Genomic DNA, 19002 nt, shown 5'->3' with positions numbered 1-19002 from the left:
ATGCGAGGACATGAGAGAGACAGCAGGGGAAGGAGAAAGAGGTGAAGGGTATAGGGCAGGAGGTGAAGAGGAAGAGTGGATGAGAGGGAATGGGAGAGAGCGCGGGGCATGGAGGTAGGAGATAGGTGGACTGTGGGAGAAGAGGATAGAGAGCAGGAGAGAGGAGCAAGGATGTTATTTTATCTCAACGGGTGAGGTGGAAGGAATCAGGAGATAGCGACGATGACTCCTCGCCCTTGACACCAACTTCATAAAGTTACTGAACTCCAGCTCTTTCGCAGACTCAGCCGTCACCAATCAGTGATCCGGCGCCGCCCCCCGATCGACGATTGGCTGTCTGAACTGGGGGCAGGCTCTGATTGATTCTTTTCACAGTCAGTCAGCCGAGTCAGGCAGCTGACTCTCGCGGAAGTGGAGCGGCGATGGAGCGGAGGGGTTGTGGCTGGCTGCTCGGGTTTCTGATCGCCGGGTCGGCGCTGCTCCGGGGAACCCGGGGGCTGGAGAACGGGCTGGCCCGGACCCCGGTCATGGGCTGGCTGCACTGGGAGAGGTTCATGTGTAATGTCGACTGCCGGAGCGATCCCCACAACTGCATCAGGTGAGGAGTGGATCGCAGAGGAAAGGCCAGCGGTGATTTTGACAGGGAGGTCTGTAACTAGAGGTATTCCGCAGGATCGGGGTTGGGAGATCAGTAAATCACTGCGTCAAAAATAGAAGCGAGCTGATTCGGAAGTTTGAAGAAAACAAGTAGAGTTGTGGATAGTAAAACAAAAGTTGCAGGTACCGACAGAGAAATAATTAATGACTGAGCAGGAAAGGAAGTGATATATAGGATTAAATATATAATTCCCCAAACTTCTTTAACCTTAGGTGGTAAATGATACAGCCTTACGATGGAATGTAGGAAAAGTTGAGTTCAAATGCTCAGGTTAATTAATGCGAGATATTTGTAATTCAAAGGAGAATGTTGTGAGAAGGCAATTACATCGATGTCCCACAGATTCCACGACAATAGCAATAGCAATAACAATGGCAGTGGGTTTTATCTCCAAAGTTGTTCCACACCACACACGAAGTATCACTGACAGTGATCCTCAATGAATATCCTTTCAACACAAGTGGTACCACACCTGTCTTCAGCTGCGGGGCACCCCAAAGTGGTGGCCACAGGATACTCAAACCGAACCCTCGAGTGGATTATCACCAACAGTAGCTTATCACAAAGGGGACCATCTCCAAGGGAACCACCACCAAGGCAAGGGTCGACGCACCGGTAGATTCCACAATGTTACCCCAACCACACACAACGTGATAGCCACTTATCCAGTTCCATGACATACGAAATAACTCCAACAGTGATTTGCCACAGAGGTGCCTTTCTTCAGTGAACTACCACACCCAGGCAAAGGGTAAACACACTTTGTGGTACTCACAAAGGTTTCCCCTCACCACAGAACCAACTCCTGTGGATTAACTACGTGACAATCCCACTTTCGTAGTTGAATGGAAACAAACTTCACTCTCACGGGCTACTTGGAGAGAGAGTCCAAACAGTGATCTCTTCGTCACTAGGTTTCTTCTGTTTCAGACTTTCCTCTCCTCTCCTCTCCTCTCCTCTCTGCAAACTTGTTCTAGTTGCAGAACCTGAGAGTTATTTATCAATACTCTGGATCGATCTCAACTCACGCCTTTTGGGCTACTGAAAGTTCAAACCAGCAACCAACTCTTCCATTGACCGAATCCATCTTGACTCTGAGCTGTGTGTCTGTGTGTCCTTGTATATTCAAAACAAGTCACGAGAAACCATAAACCTTCATTGTACATCAAATATCTCTCCCCCTCCCCCTCCCTCTCACCCTCTCTTCCCCTCTCACCCTCTCCCTCACCCCCAGACAGTGTCCAAAAGTCAGTCTCATTCTCCTGGCATTTTAAAGTGACAGTCCACAGACAAAACGAACCCGAGGGGTACATAACAGCCATGAACATCAGCTTGGCCGTTACTCCTTACAAAACTTGCAATGCTGAAGGAGGTGAAAAGGAACCCAAGTGCTTCTACAACATTTCTATAGGATTAAGATCAGGACTTTGATTTGGCCACTCCAAAACATGAATTTTCTTCTTTTTAAACCATTCTGTTGTTGATTTACTCTTGTCTTTTGGATCATTGTCTTGTTTCATTATCAAACTTCTATTAAGTTTCAGGTGACAGACTGCTACCCTGACGTTCTCCTGTAAAATGTCTTGTTACAATTTTGAATTCATTGTTCCCTCAGTGATTGCAAGCTGTCCAGGCCCTGAGGCAGCAAAGCAGCCCCAAACCATGATGCTTCGTCCACCGTGCTTCACAGCTGGGATGAGGTTTTGGTGTTGGTATGCAGTGCCCTTTGTCCTCCAAACATAGCAATGTGGATTTCTGCCAAGAAGTTCAACTTCCATCTCACCTGTCCACAGAACATTTCCCCGGAAGTGTTGTAGAAAATCCAGGTGGTCTTTTGCAAACTTGAGACATGCAGCAATGTTTTTTTTTTGAAGAGCAGTGGTCCTCTGTGGTGTCCTTCCATGGACACCATTCTCGTTCAGTGTTTTTCTTATGTTGGACACGTGAACAGGGACTTTAGCAAGTTCTAGAGATTTCTATAGGCCTTTTGCTGTTACCCTTGGGTTCTTTTTCACCTCTTCAGCATTGCACGTTGTGCTGTTGGTGTGATCTTTGCATGATGCCCACTCCTAGGGAGGGCAGTTTCCTCCATTTGTGGACACTTTCTCTTACTGTGGACTGACAAACACTCAGCCTTTTAGAAATGCTTTTGTAGCCTTTTTCCAGCTTGATGCATCTCTACAGTTCTTCCTCTGAAAGTTGGTACACATAAACAGATCTTTCTTGAGAAGAGCAGGCTCTGTCAGTAACCTGACCTTCTGGTTCTCTCCGACCTGCACCTCTAATCTCATCCTGTTGATTGGAACACCTGACTCCAAGCAGCTTTCGTGGAAGGCATTACCCCAGAGGTTCACAAACTTTTTCCAACAAATACGTGTAATATTGCATCATCCTTTCTCAATAAATAACTGAACAAATATAATATTTTTGTGTTATATATTTAATTGGGTTCCCTTTATCCAGTTTTTGGACGCGTGAATACCTGATTATACTTTAGATCATATTTATGCAGAATTTGAGAATATTCTGCAGGGTTATCAAACTTTCTAGCACCACTGTAACTAAGTTAGTTGGCTTACATAAAGCTTCTCTTCTGTTCTATTGGAAGTATTTCTGAAGCCTTTGGGAATGCTCCTAACAGTTCTCACCAGGTACGGTCACTTTTTACCAAAAGTGGCAACGCAGTGCTGGCTTGCAGCTCTGCCCAAGCTTTGTGAGGAGCTTAAGCGCCATGTTCGCTGCAGGGTTCACTGTAACTTTCCACAGTGCCAGGTAACGGACTCTGTGAGTGACCTACTGAGTTTGTCTTATGTCCCTCTCTCTGCTGCAGCGAGCAACTCTACATGCAGATGGCTGACATCATGGCAGTGGAGGGCTGGAAGGATGCTGGCTACGAATACGTCTGTATCGATGACTGCTGGCTGGCAGCCAGGAGGGACAGTAACAATCGCCTGCAGCCCGACCCCCTGCGCTTCCCCAGCGGGATAAAACACCTGGCTGACTATGTGAGTACCAATGGTGGGCTAACCCCACAATGCTGCCCCTCTACCCCTTTTCTAGCCTGCCCATGAGGTTTTGAATCAGAGAGAGATACAACAGGGAAACATGCCCCTTGACCCTCAGTCTAAAAGGACCACTGACCATCAACCACCTACTTAAATTAATCCTACCTGAATCCCATTTTGTCCTCTCTGCATTCCCATGAACTCAGATTCTGCCCCTCACCTACACACAATGTACAATGGCAATTGACCCTCTAACCCATCTGTCTTTGGGATGTGGGAGAAAAGGGCATGTGGTCGCTGGGAGAATGTGCAAACTGCACACAGATGGCACCCAGGGTTGGATAGAACCCATGCCCCTGCCGCTGTAGGGCTCCAACTCAACTAACTGTGCGACTGTGCTGCTCCCCTGCTTGGTGTTGACCCTGCCCCCTTTCTCCCGAGGCAGGTGCACTCTAAAGGCCTGAAGCTGGGCATCTATCAGGATGTGGGCACCCATACCTGTGCCGGGTATCCGGGCAGTTTTGGCTTTTACGAGCTGGATGCTAAGACCTTTGCTGAGTGGGGCGTGGACCTGCTGAAGTTTGATGGCTGCAATTTCATTAACATAGACCTGCTGATCGAAGGTGAGTTGGGGGGAGGAGGGCCAATGTGGAATGGTGTCCCTGCTGGGAGATTCAGTACGTTAGGGATGATTGACGTGACTCCTGGAAACCTGTGCCTACTGTCTCGTATCTAAACTGAGTAACGAGGTTCTGGGGTTAACTCATCCCTTGCTGTCCAGGGCTCTGGTGTAGACAGTGTTACTCCTGTGCCCCAACTCTGAGGGGCCGAAGGGTACAAAGTAGCCCCCTCCTTTTTGAGAATCACAAGATCGCTATTAATTCAGGTCTGGGACCCAGGAAATGAGAGAGAGACACGCAGATTCCTCAAGGTTCGGAATGTGTCCTGGGCCTCCGAGAGACAAAGCCACGGATAACGGCCATTATCTCTTGGAGACGGAATTGTGTATTGAGTACTGTACTATTCATCGAAGCCCGCAGGCAATGAACAGAGTGGACTGGTTGAGGGATTGCATCATCCCGACCTGATTGACATCTGAGACCCTGTGAGTCAGGATAAAAGAGGGTCTGGGGAACAACCCCTTTAGACGCACCAGGAGAAATGCTGGAAATCCCGTGACAGTGTTTAATAGCGACAGCCGGTGGAAGGCCCACGTGTGTCCTTTCCCGTTGCCCGGGATTGATGCCTTACCATGGAAGACGGCTTAGCTAAAGAAGAGATCACCACTGACGACATTTTGTAGGATCGACATCATAAAAAGGAAAACGGGTAAATTCTAAAAACATCGTCTCTCTCTCCAACCAAAGGCTGCAGCCTGAATGAACTAAAGTGACTTTTACATTTCCATCGGACAATACGTTATCCCCTAGACAACGATAGAGCTATTTCTTATTGATTATTATACCTGCGCTTTTAGATGTAGTATTGACGACGTATATTATCTGTATGCATTGATATTATTTTTGTGTATTTTTATCAGTAAATACTGTTAAAAATTGTACCATCAGACTTCAATGGACCTCTCTATCTTTGCTGGTAAGTGACCCAGTTACGGGGTACGTAACAACAGCCACTCGTCTGTAGCGCTGAGGGATTATCAGCCCAACGGAACGTGGCCATGGTGTCACTGTAACCGGAGGTAGAAGGGCATTTCGGGTTTAACCTCTGTCCTCTGTATTTTCAGGTTACAAGAACATGTCTCTGGCCTTGAATCGGACGGGCCGAAGTATTGTATACTCCTGTGAGTGGCCTTTATACCTCCGGCCTTTTCAGCAGGTAGGGCCTGCCAGCCAGGCTTCCCGCTTTCTCACTCCCTTGCTCTCCCACTGCACCAAGGTAGGATCAGGGACACAAGCCCTGACTGCACCCACTGTCACTCGTCCTGGAACAGAAAGGCGCTTGTTGTCCCTCCGGTCTGCGAGGTGGAAAATGTTCATGGGTTCTTTGAGTTTCCCTTGATGTTCTGATTGTCACACAGCTGTCTGGTGGGCCATTAGTGCAAGGCTAATAGGCCATACTGTTGACCAATGACACCTGCAGTGAGTGAGGGGCAGAAGGCACCAGATCTACCCTTACCCTCATCCTCTATGACCACTCCTTCCCCAATATTTGGTCTTCACAGTCCACACACAACACCCTTGCAGATGGAATGTAATCCCATGAGAGCATCTTGGGAGGTTAAATGGGAGTAGAATGTACACAGCAAATGGCAGGGTCCTAGGGAGTGTCGACAAACAAAGAGACCTTAGAAGTGGCAACATCGGTGGTCAGGGTGGTGAAGAATGTTTATGCGTCATTACCTTCATAGGTGAGAGTAGAGAATGTAAAAATAGGAAAGCTATGTTTCAATGTTACAAAACAATTATTAGATCACTCCTAGAATAGTCATGCTCCAAGAAGGATGTGGTTGTGAAGGAACGAGTTCAGAGGAGATTGGCCAGGATGTTGCCTGGATGCCTGCGTGGTCACAGGGAGAATGTGCAACCTCCACATAGACAGCAGCTGAGGGCAGGACTGAACCCTGGTCTCTGGTGCTATGAGGCCCTGGCTCCATCTCTTGTGCTGCCCGCTGTGCCAAGTATCAATAGCTCAGAAGTTCGGAGAGTCCCAGCTACCCTATGTAGTGCAGATATTTGGAATGGTGGTGGCAGAATTTCAGGATCTTGTGAACAATGTGATTCTTTTGACTGGTCAGCGCAAGGAAGGCAGTTCCTCTCCTGCATCGCTGACCCCACTGTCACGAACCCCGGTTTCAACACCTGGGACGGTACGTGATGTACTGGGAATCTGTGACTGTTTCTGTGAGTGTCATGCGATGGCCTACCCCAACAGTATAAAGGGAGCAGCGCAGATTGCTCCGGAGAGTCGAGCATGGATTCTGTCAGTGAAAGACACCAGTGAGTCGGTCGCTGGTTTAAGCTTTCAGTAACCCGAAGGGTCGATCCAGAGTATGACTCTCACAGTTGCTGCAGCTGGAGGCAGTTGCAGAGAAGAGCAGAGAGGAAGGTTTGAAACAGAAGAAAGCTAGTGACAAAGAGATCACCATTTGGACTCTCTCCAAGTAGCTCATGTTTCCATTCGAATATGAGAGCGTGATTGTCACATAGTTAATCCATAGGAGTGGGTTCTTTGGTGAGGGAAAACCTTTGCGAGTACCACGTGTGACCTAACCTTTGTCTGGGTGTGGTAATTCAATGAAGGCAACCCTGTGGCAAATCACTGTTGGAGTTGCTTCATATGTTGTGGAACTGGATAATTCAAACGTGGGTTTTTGGCACCCACTTTGGTGAATCCCTGCAAGGTCTCGGGTTTGTGGTGACCACTCCTGGAAAAGGGACTTCTCCTGTCAGTTACGTGGTGAAATTCTGACTTTGTATGGACTCTTCGTAGACTCTTTGAAACAGACCTCTTCGTGACCTCGCTTCCTCTGTAAAGGTACGGTGGCTGCTTTGTGAGATCAGTGCTCGAGAGGTACTGTGTGTCTCTGCCGAACCACCTTTGGAATGGTACGGTGGCCGTTTTTGGCGTATCTCTGCAAGACTTGCTTCTTCGCTGTGCAGTCTTATCCGCGAATTCAACCAACCACGAATCGAGAAAACCCGGAAGTGCTCTTCCAGCACTTGTTGTTCGAGCATGTACAGACTTTTTTTTCTTGTCATTTAATAATGCAGTATAACAACTATCTTACATGGCACTTACATTGTATCAGGTATTATAAGTAATCTGGAGATGATTTAAAGTATACGGGAGGATGTGCGTGGGTTATCATGGATCGGGATCGAAAAAAATCGGATGTTCTCTTACTAAGTAAGTCAGAACAGGTACATCCGGTATTATTTAGCATCAGTTAGTCAAATGTTTGTCTTCATATATAGTATATATTTTACCTTTCTATGCATATAAAACACTTAAGAACGTATGTTTCAGCCCTGGGCAGATTGCTCCCGAGTGCGCTCTCCACCATGTCGGGTCAATGTGGACGAGCAAAAACCCAAAACCCAATAATTAAACCACTGCGTTGCTTAGTGATAATTGTAGCTTTCATCGGGGCAGAGCCTTTCTCACTTTATCCTTTGTTCCGATCGTTGACTGACATAGCCTAACGCTTTTCCAATGACCGATGGTGTTTCATCTCTTTCCGATCGTTTATTATTTCCTTTTTATTTTCAATCATTATCGTGATTATTTTCATGAACAGAAACACTGTGGATTGAGATCTCTGCCGCTGGGTCCTAATGTCCACCGTATTAACAGGTTAAATAAGGTCTGGGGTTCTGCTGGGTCCTAAGATCCACCACATTGAGAGAGGTTGAATAAGGGACTTGAGCATCTGCCAAATTTGGTATCCGCAAGGGGTCCCAGAACCAATCCCTCGCGGATATGAAGGGCCGACTGTATTTTGAATCTTCAAGATCGTCTCTTCACTAGACTTCGAATCCAAAAGTCTCTCCTCTCAGTTACCCCGTGAATCCCTGAAACTTTCTGAACTGTCATTCTGAGACTGTGCTTCAATAAGACTCTGTTAAAAATTGTTTCCAAGTTTAACCATTTGGGAGCTATAGACACAGCGCTGTTAACTTCCGTGTTGTTTAATTTTCTATGTTTCTGCTTGACTGTTAATAAATTCTGTTGTTTTCTGATAATATATTGACTCTATTCCACATCTATTAGTGCTGGTTCCTTGTAACACCACAAACCTTTGAATTGAGTCAGACCTCTTCAACATTAATGCAAGATTGTGGAATCAGTTCAGTGATGAGGTGAGTGAAGTTAGCCTCCCTGGTTCAGGAGCCAGATGGTTGAAGGGTTCCTAACTGTTGTTGTGGGACCTAAGTTTCCTATACTTTCTTCCCAATGGTAGCAGCAAGGAGATAACAGGGCCAAGATGGTGGGGGCCATTGACGATGGATGGTGCTTTCTTGTGGCAGTGTTCCTTGTAGATGTGCTCAATGGTGGGTAGGGATTTTCCTGTGATGGACTGGGCAGTATGCACTACCTTCTGTAGGCTTTTGCATTCATGGGCATTAATGTTTCTCTATCCAGCTGTGATGCATCTGGTCAGGGTACTCTTCACTGTTCATCTTCAGAAGTTTGTCAAAGTTTTAGACGATATGCTGAATCTGTGCAAACTTCGAACAAAGCAGAGGTGCAGCTGTGCTTTCTTTGTAATGGCACTTACGTCCAGGTCCCTGGTCCCAGGACAGATCCTCTGAAAATATGAGACAAAGAATTAAAGTTACTGGCTGACTCCATCTCTGATTCCCTGATGAGGACTGGCTCCTAGACTTCTAGCTTCCTCCTCCTATAGTCAATAATCAGCTCTTTGGTTTCACTGACACTGACTGAGAGATTGTTGTGGCACCACTCAGCCAGATCGTCACCACCTTTGATTCAGCCGATGACTGCGGTGTTGTCAGCAAACTTAAGTATGCTGCAGATCAGTGTCCAATCCAACTTGGTTCCAGTTGACAACTGCAGCCCATCCATTCTGCATTGATATTTCACTAATGATTTAAAAATACAGTTTGTTCCTTTGAGCTGTTGGACCTTTTAATCATTTTTTGGGATCTGCCCAACATTTATTGCCCTTGAGGAGGTGGGGGTGAGCCAGGCCCCTGGTGAAGGTGTTCCTGTGGAGGTGATGTTGGGGAGGGCGGGAATTCCAGAAGTTGGAGCCAGTGATAATGAAGGGCTGTTTCTGTATCTCCAAGTCAGGTGGGGTGTGATGCAAAGGGGAACCTGAAGGTGGCAGTGCTTCTAAGTAGCTGCCTCAGTGGGAGAATAGGAGAGGCTGTGGGTCTGAAGATGCTGTCAGTGCATTGTGTAGGTGGTGTACACTGCAGCTTCTGTGTACCAGTGGTGGAGGCAGTGAATGCGTAGGGTAATGGAGTTCTGCCTTAGCCTGAATGATGATGATCTCTTGAGAGTTGAAGGGCATCCAGGCAAGTCCATCACATCCTGCTTTGTGATCTGTAGATAGTGGAAGCGTTTCAAGGTGTCAGGAAGGAGTCACTAAGCCCAGTGTACCTCCTCTCTGGACTGCCCTTGTAGCCATTGTATCTATGTGTGTGGTTGAGTTGATTTTCTTTTGTAATTAGTGCCCCTCCTTCCCCAAGCATACTGATGGTGGTACTTAGGAACAGTAATGTAAGTGCTTGAGAAATAGGAGCAGGAGTAGGCCAGTTGGCCCATCAAACCTATGCTACCATTCAATATGATCATGATTACTCTGCCCCAAGTCTTGTCTGCTTGTCAGTACCAGAGTCCCACAGTCGTCAGCTCCATTGAGTGTCAAAGGTAAATGGTTAGATTCTCTCAATGGAGATGGTCCTTACCCCCAGACTCATGTGGCATTGATGTTGTTTGTCACTCATCAGCCCGAATCTGCATGTTGACTTGGTCTTCCAGCGTGCAGATGTGGGCTGCTTCATTTGGCAAGGAGTTACAAGTAGAGTTAAGGGATCATGCTTCATTGTTGAATATCTCCACATCTGATTAGCAATTGCTGATGTAGCTGGTCCCAGGACACTGGTGCCTGAGTGAAATCCTGGGAATCACTCAGGCTCAATCTCCAACCATTTTTCCAGGTGTAACTCCAGCCACTGGAACAATTTCCCCTGGGATGCACATTGACTTCAGCTTTACCAAACTTAGTCAAACACTGCCTTGGTGTTAAAGCCAAGTCTCTCTCACCTCTGCTCTCACATTTCCCTGTCTGGTCCAGGTTTGAGGTCTATTTCCCAGTGGTCCTGGTGAAACCCAAGCTTGGCTCTGGTGAGCAGGTTATTGTTGAATACATGCTGTCTTGTAGAGCTGTTGATGACGCCTCCCCTCCCCCCACCCCCATCATTCTGCTGACAATCGAGCATTGGCTGTACTGCAATTAGCCAACTGCCTGTGCTTTGTCTTTGAGGCTTACCTGGGCGATCCCCTGCATGAAATTCTGCTCATGTTGTAACCACGGAAACAGCTTGGCTAACTCGAGGGCATGGACTTTCAGTGCCACCACTGGGGTACACTGGTCCCATAGTGTCTGCTGTACACCAGCTGCCCTCACTTGCTTTGACTTTTAAATTGATACCTTGGTGTAATATTAATTAATCATTTAACATCGGTACTGGGGAGAATGTGATAACTTAGCAGTCTAAAAACCAAGGAAGGGGCAGAAAGGTGGCAAAAGTGGGTGGGAAATTGGATACTTGGGCTGCTTTTACACTCCAACAAAAGGCAACTAAGAAAACTATAAGAAGGGAAAAGATGAAATATGAAGCAATAATACCAAAAGTTTTTTCAGTTATATCAAGAGTAAAAGGGAGGTGAGAGTTAATGTTGGACCACTGGAAAATAAGGCTGGTGAGGTAGTGATGGGGTCAAAGAAATGGCAGATGAACTTCATGGGTACTTTGCATCTGTCTTCAGTGTGGATGACAGTAGCAGCGTGCCAGAGGTCCCTGAGTGTCAGGGGGCAGGAGTGAGTCCATTTCCAATACAAAGGGAAAAGGGCTAGCCAAACTGAAAGGTCTTAAGGTGGATATGTCACCTAGACCAGATGGACTACATCCCAAAGTCCTGAGAGAGATTGCTGAAGAGATAGCAGATGCATTGGTTATGATCTTTCAAGAATCGCTTGACTCTGGCATGGTTCCAGAGGACTGGAAAATTGCAAATGTCATTCCACTCTTTAAGAAGGGAGGAGGAGAAAAGAAAGGAAATGATAGGCCAGTTAGGCTAACCACAGAGGTTGGGAAAGAATTGGAGTCTATCATTAAGGATGAGATTTCGGGTACTTGGAGACTAATGATGAAATAAGCCAGAGTCAGCATGGTTTCTGTAAAGGAAACCTTGTTTGACAAATCTTTTAGAGTAACAAGCAGGGTGAACAAAGGACAGGCAGTGGATGTCAATTACTTGAATTTTCAGAGGGCATTTGATAAGGTGCCACACATGGGGCTCAAACATCAGAGGAGCAGAGGGACTTAGGAGTCCTTGTGAAAGACTCACAGAGGTTATGTTGCAGTTTGTGGTAAAGAAGGCAAATGCAACGTTGGCATTTATTTCAAGGGGAATAGAATATAAAAGCAAGGAGTTAATGCTGAGGCTTTATAAGGCACTAGTCAGGCCGCACTTGGAGTATTGTCAACAGTTTTGAGCCCCATATCTCAGAAAGGATGTGTTGTCATTGGAGAGAGTCCAGAGGAGGTTCATGAGGATGATTCCAGGAATGAAGGGGTTAACATATGAGAAGGTTTTGGTGGCTTTGGACCTGTACTCACTGGGATTTAGAAGAGTGCTGGGGATCCTATTGAAAACTACTGAATGTTGAAAGGACTAGATAGGGTGGATGTAAAGAGGAGGTTTCCTATGGTGAGGGGTATCCAGATCTAGAGGCCACAGCCTCAGAATTGAGGGATGACCCTTTAGAACAGAGGTAAGGAGGAATTTTTTACCCAGAGAGTGGTGAATCTGTGGAATGCTCTGTCACAGACTGCGGTGGAGGCCAAGTCCGTGGGTATATTTAAAGCGGAAGTTGATAGTTTCCTGATTGGTGAAGGCATCGAAGGACATGGGGAGAAGGCAGCTATACGGGGTTGAGTGGGATCTGGGATCAGCCATGATGGAATGACAGAGCAGACTTGATGGGCTGAATGGCCTAATTCTGCTTCTGTGTCTTACAGCCTTAAAACAAAATCAGTGGATTAAGCAAAGTCAGCATGGGTTTGTGTAAGAGAATTGTGTGATGAACTTAGTGGAGGTTTTTGGGATTGCTCTTGAGATATCAAATAGAATAGGCTGAAGACTGGCTTCCTTGACAGTGGCGAAGGCAGAATTAGTTCCTTCTGATGGTAATACCACCTCCCAGAGTCCTACCGGAGGTAGACATGGTGAACAATTGGTTGTCATCCTTAAACTTTATACATCATGTTCAGTTCCTGGAGACTGGGAAATGGGAGCAAATATAATCCCGCTATAATATTTTAAATTTAAAAAATCAAAGCAATGAGAGAAACTGGTCTACAGACCAGGTAGCCTAACATTAGTAGAGGGGGAGGGGGAATGGGATGACATAATTGGAAAATTCGGTGGATTAGCACGGATTTGTGTAAGAGAAGTATTTGATGAATTTAGTGGTGGTTTTTGAGGTGGAACACTAGATGACCATGCACTGGTGAGCTCTCTCCCTGCCGGGCTTGGACGAGCAGCTCCCTCACGTTTCCAGAGAACCAGGTTCAATCCAAAGCTCGGGGGCTGTCTGTGTGAAGTTTACATTCTCTCCTGACCACGTACTTTCCCCTAAGTGCTCCAGTTCCCTCCCACATCCCAAAGACGTTCAAGCTGGTGGTGTGTGGGTGGGGGGTAATGGGTTGCTGCAAATTGCTCCCTGTGTGTGAGTATGGAGTAGAATCTGAGGGAGACGAAATTGAATGGGAACGTGGAGAGAATTTTTAAAAATGGTGTCAGTGTAGGATTAATGTAAATAGGTGGTTGATAGTCAGCCTGGAGTTGATGGGCCAAATGGCCTATTTCCATGCCGTATCTCACTATGTACAGTGAGGTCACGTCCTGACCTTTGACCGGGGTGTGTTTATCACCTAACCTTGCTGCACTTTCTCTGACGTGACTAATGGTATAAAACCTTTTGGCAAAAAAGCAGACAGCATCAGCCAGCAGGAAGAGTTAACAGTCCAGGCCGTGGCCTTCCAGCACAGGGAGAGCATGCAACCTCCACACAGACAGCAGCTGAGGACAGGACTGAACCCTGGCCGTGGCTGCTCCTGTTGAGCAGAACCCTGTGCAGGAGACAGTCGACTCCGGAGAGACTGGCATGCAGACAGATCGTCTGCTCTGGAGAGACTGGTGCACGGGAGACAGTCAGCTCCAGAGAGACTGGCGGGCAGGCAGACCATCTGCTCCGGAGAGACTGGCGCCCAGTCAGACTGTCTGCTCCGGAGAGACTGGACGCACAGGAGACAGTCTGCTCCGGAGAGACTGGACGCACAGGAGACGGTCTGCTCCGGAGAGACTGGACGCAGACTGACCGTCTGCTCCGGAGAGACTGGACACACAGGAGACCGTCTGCTCCGGAGAGACTGGACACACAGGAGACGGTCTGCTCCGGAGAGACTGGACGCACAGGAGATGGTCTGCTCCGGAGAGACTGGACGCACAGGAGACTGTCTGCTCTGGAGAGACTGGACGCACAGGAGATGGTCTTCTCTGGAGAGACTGGACGCACAGGAGACGGTCTTCTCCGGAGAGACTGGACGCACAGGAGACGGTCTTCTCCGGAGAGACTGGACGCACAGGAGACGGTTTTCTCCGGAGAGACTGGACGCACAGGAGACTGTCTGCTCCGGAGAGACTGGACGCACAGGAGACTGTCTGCTCCGGAGAGACTGTACGCACAGGAGACTGTCTGCTCCGGAGAGACTGTACGCACAGGAGACGGTCTGCTCCGGAGAGACTGGACGCACAGGAGACTGTCTGCTCCGGAGAGACTGGACGCACAGGAGACTGTCTGCTCCGGAGAGACTGGACGCACAGGAGACGGTCTGCTTCGGAGAGACTGGACGCACAGGAGACGGTCTGCTCCAGAGAGACTGTACACACAGGAGACTGTCTGCTCCGGAGAGACTGTATGCACAGGAGACAGTCTGCTCCGGAGAGACTGGACGCACAGGAGATGGTCTGCTCCAGAGAGACTGGACGCAGATGGACCGTCAGTTGCAAAGCCATGACGAGATGGATTGTGAGGTCGAGAGTTCATCTTTTGGTACAAGCGGCACCAGGTCAGGAAGGGAGCGAAGTGTGTGAAATGAGTTAGGGTGCAAATGCGAGTGTCTGATTCTGCTGGTAAATCTCTCCCTTTTCCAGCCCAATTACACGGACATCAAGAATCACTGCAACCAGTGGAGGAACTACATTGATATCAGTGACTCGTGGAGCTCACTGAAAAGCATCATTAGTTGGACAGCCACACACCAGAATGTGATTCAGTCTGTGGCAGGACCTGGTGGCTGGAACGACCCAGATATGGTGAGTACGTGGCCAACGGTGATCCCAGGTAAAGACGCAGTTGTCAATGGGTGACTGAGCTCGGGCTGGTGGAGGTGCCCCATCATGTGGTATCTGACTTCTCTCTTTGCTTGGACAGCTTGTCATTGGTAACTTTGGGCTGAGCAGGAACCAGCAGGTGACCCAGATGGCACTGTGGGCTATCATGGCAGCCCCTCTGCTGATGTCAAATGACCTTCGCAACCTCAACCCCGAGTCCAAGGCACTGCTTCAGAACCCGTTTGTCATCGCCATTAACCAGGACCCTCTGGGAATCCAAGGTCATCGCGTGACCAAGGTGAGTGCCAGGCCTCCCTTTCCTTTCCATGGGTTTATATCAAGTCCCTCTCCCCAGTCTGCCAGTGGCTGGCTAGATAGTTGTGATTATCAGGACACTTTTTGGGGAAACCTGGGTTTGTGCTGAGGAACTAGACTCTGCTGTGAAATCTTGTCTTGTTTGCAATCATCATTCAGTCATAGCTGCCCAAGGGTGGGGGGGGGGGGGGGGGGTGGGGATGGAGGACGAGGTCAGAGAGTAGGTGAGTAAAAATCTTGAAATGGAATGAGGGCTAGCTGATCGAGTGGTCTCAGCTCAGGAAGAGGCTCTTCAGACCATCATGTTCATGCCACACCCATTACAGTTATCACATTTGTCTGCAATAGGTCTTTGTCCTGCTATCTTGGCCTATTCAAGTGATCGACTAAATGGACCTTCAACCCAGACTTTTGTATCTGACTCACCACCACCATTCCATATATCAACCACTCTCTGTGTAGAGAGTTCCTCAGATCCCCTTACAACCTCCTTCCCCTCCTCCCCCTCCCCTCCTCTCCTCCTCCTTTCTCTCACTCTTTCTCCCTCAGCCTTCTGCACTCCCTGATAAACAAGCCCACCCCATTCAATCTCTTCCCACAGATAAATTCCTTCAGAGCTGCTGTATCTCCTCTTCCGCCCCCTCCAGTGTAAACACACCTTGCCTATAGATGAGTTATCCAGAACGCTACACGATGGTCCAAGGCAGACCTACCCAATATAACGTCACAGCTCTGATTTACAGTGATCTCCATTTTGAAAGGTTTGATTCTGAGATGATGGTTTTATCTGTGATGGAGAACTGCAATACGTGAGGTTTGGATACGAGTTGCTCCCTTTCTCCAGCACTGTCAATGATAGAAGCACCTGAGAGATCTCTGACTGTTTCACGTTCTCTTTTCAGCAAGGCAACTTTGATCTGTGGTCGCGGCCGCTGGCGGGCGGGGGCTTTGCTTATGCCATCATCAACTGGGCAGAGATCGGTGGCCCAGAGAAGTTCCCCATCGTCATGTTCGGACTGGACGAGGGCAAAGCCTGCAAGGAGAAATGCCTGGTCACAGAGATCCTTCCTGATGTCCAGTTCCAGGGAATCAAGAGCCGGTCATCTGTGGTGGACTTCTGGGTGAACCCCACCGGCACTGTCCTCTTCACCGTTTTCCCCCATAGCTCGAAGCCGTCACTCAAGGTGCAATCGCTGCGGCGCCGTCACAGACACAAGAGTGAGGTTGTGAAGATGACTGCCCTACAGCAGCAGTAACAAACGTTGCCTCTTCTCACACCGTGACCTGGCCAAGTCTTTATTAATGGTGTAGAATTTGATATGAGAATGCACACATTGTGTATGAGATACAGAATCGAGAGTGTTGGTGCTGGGGACAGGGTTTTGGAATGGTTATGAGTTGCAGGGATGGTCCCATAGAGTCATATAGCAATGAAACAGGCCATTCAGCCCTAGTCATCCATGCTAACCATTCCTAGTTGTTCGTTTTTCCGGCACTTGATCCATAGCCTTCTATGTCTAGCTGATTCAAGTGTTCGTCAAGACTTTAATGTTGATAATCACTCACCCACTCTCTTAGGCAAGCACCCTGGGTACTCACATCTCTCTCTCCCTCGGTGAAGAAGGCTCACGCTAGCTCATCTTTGAAACTCTTATCCCTTATGCCAAACTACATCCTCTGGTTTTATCTACGTCTGCTGTGGGAAAATGTTTCCTGCAGTCACTTTCAGTGAGGTTTCCCTGCGGAAAGGTCGGCTGCAGCAGCTCCCGGTCACTTTCAGTGAGGTTTCCTTGCAGAAAGGTCGGCTGCAGCAGCTCCCGGTCACTTTCAGTGAGGTTTCCCTGCGGAAAGGTCGGCTGCAGCAGCTCCCGGTCACTTTCAGTGAGGTTTCCCTGCGGAAAGGTCGGCTGCAGCAGCTCCCGGTCACTTTCAGTGAGGTTTCCCTGCGGAAAGGTCGGCTGCAGCAGCTCCCGGTCACTTTCAGTGAGGTTTCCTTGCAGAAAGGTCGGCTGCAGCAGCTCCCGGTCACTTTCAGTGAGGTTTCCCTGCGGAAAGGTCGGCTGCAGCAGCTCCCGGTCACTTTCAGTGAGGTTTCCCTGCGGAAAGGTCGGCTGCAGCAGCTCCCGGTCACTTTCAGTGAGGTTTCCCTGCGGAAAGGTCGGCTGCAGCAGCTCCCGGTCACTTTCAGTGAGGTTTCCCTGCGGAAAGGTCGGCTGCAGCAGCTCCCGGTCACTTTCAGTGAGGTTTCCCTGCGGAAAGGTCGGCTGCAGCAGCTCCCGGTCACTTTCAATGAGGTTTCCCTGCGGAAAGGTCGGCTGCAGCAGCTCCCGGTCACTTTCCCAGCGGAAAGGTGCAGCGCCTGCTTCTCCTGCAGTCTGGGTTTTGTAACTGGAACGGAACTCTGCCTCTCGTTCTATCAATAACAACCTCACCCTGAACATCCTGCTTCCCAAGAGGTCAGGTGCTGACCCTTGATGTTGGGAGGGTACGTGTGCGTGCATGTGTATGGGATCCTGTCCTGTTGTCCCCTGGTATTCCCCACTGGACAGTGTGTGGCTGGGAGTCTCTTTGTACAATGATTTTTATCTTTATCCCTGAGCTGGTTCTGCTGACAGTTAGGGTCCAAGTATGCTTATCTATGTGTTTATGGCAGAGCTACTGTTAAACACAAAGGATTGCTCACCAGTCTCTGAGCAGACCAGGGCTGAACTATCACATTCTTTTTGCCCCATAGTCTTCTAGGTTGGGCTGTCAGCTTTGCAGGTTCCTGTGCAAGACTGACCCAATTCATTCAACTGTCTTAACTCTTCCCAACCATCAGAAGCTGCCCGTCTGAGACAGTATGGTTCCGTGGACAGAGCTCAATGCATGGAGATTCCCTGCATCTCCCTTGTCAACCCCCCTCCTGACTCCCACACCCACACCACAAGTGCTCCCTGGGTTCCTGCTGCCCCACAGAGTATTTACTTACTGACAAGTGTGATTTTTTTTCCCAGTTGATTTTTGCCATAACTGATTTCTCTTTTATTGAAGAATATATTTTGCAATAGATCTATAATTGATTTGCAGTAACAAGGTGAGAAGAGATTAACAATTCTCACATCAGGACATGAGCTAGAAGCAGGTGTGGGCCATTTGGCCATGAAATCTGCTTCACAATTCAGTAAGCAGCAACTTGGGTTCTAGTCTTCTGTACAAAGCCAATTATCTATGATGTAATAAACGTTTTATTGAATTTTACATTCTTGTCTTGAGTTTTATTTGTTTAAGAATGTTATCTCAGATAACCCATTCATCTTTACAGTGCAAGGAGAGGTTTCCTCGCCCTCTTACGAGCCCCGGGAAAGCAGGGTAGCCTACCACTACTCTGGTTTTGTGTGGATCGAAGAGTTCCAGTATGAGAGCTGCAAACTCTTTCAAAGCTGGATGGGTCATTTATGAGATAGTGCAAACCTCATTTGATAAGCAGACTTTAAATTCTCAATACAATAGAACTCCATTAATCCAACACCGGTGCTGGGCTAGGTTCCCCGTACTGTTTTGATATTATTTGCCAATAATGCGACAACACACTTTCAATCCAGTATTTTTAACGATGTTAAACGGAACAGCAGTATAATTTTCTAGTGAGCTCAGTGAGTTTCAAAGCAGTGCAGCAAAAAGCAGGAGAGTTTGAAAGTCGTGTAGGAACCAGAATCCAGCTGGAAATGCGATCACCAGGAACTGGGGGTATCAAAGGGAACATGGGAATTGGCTACATCAGGATTCCCAAACAATCAGCTTATTCTTTACCATAGGACACCAAGTACTCTTCAGAAATCTCTACCCACAGTGACTCACTCAAGTTCTGCTGGAGTCTCTGAATCCAGAGGCTTGTTCATTAACACAGTGACCCAGGCCTTATCTGTCCTC

The 19002-nt window shown here is 48.1% G+C and overlaps 1 protein-coding gene across 1 annotated transcript; it reads left to right on the top strand.

The window, feature by feature from the left end:
- The first annotated feature begins 396 nt into the window (after positions 1–396).
- On the top strand, positions 397–18330 carry gla (galactosidase, alpha). The gene is made up of 7 exons (XM_059977362.1): positions 397–598; positions 3489–3663; positions 4109–4286; positions 5408–5499; positions 14596–14757; positions 14876–15073; positions 15993–18330. Exons 1-7 carry the CDS (start codon positions 423–425, stop codon positions 16344–16346), a joined length of 1335 nt encoding a protein of 444 aa, XP_059833345.1. The 5' UTR covers positions 397–422; the 3' UTR covers positions 16347–18330.
- The last annotated feature ends 672 nt before the right edge of the window (positions 18331–19002 follow it).

This window comes from Hypanus sabinus, chromosome 8, assembly GCF_030144855.1.
Source record: "Hypanus sabinus isolate sHypSab1 chromosome 8, sHypSab1.hap1, whole genome shotgun sequence".
In the NCBI taxonomy this organism is placed as follows: Eukaryota; Metazoa; Chordata; class Chondrichthyes; order Myliobatiformes; family Dasyatidae; genus Hypanus; species Hypanus sabinus.
This window is presented reverse-complemented; position numbering and strand designations above follow the sequence as displayed.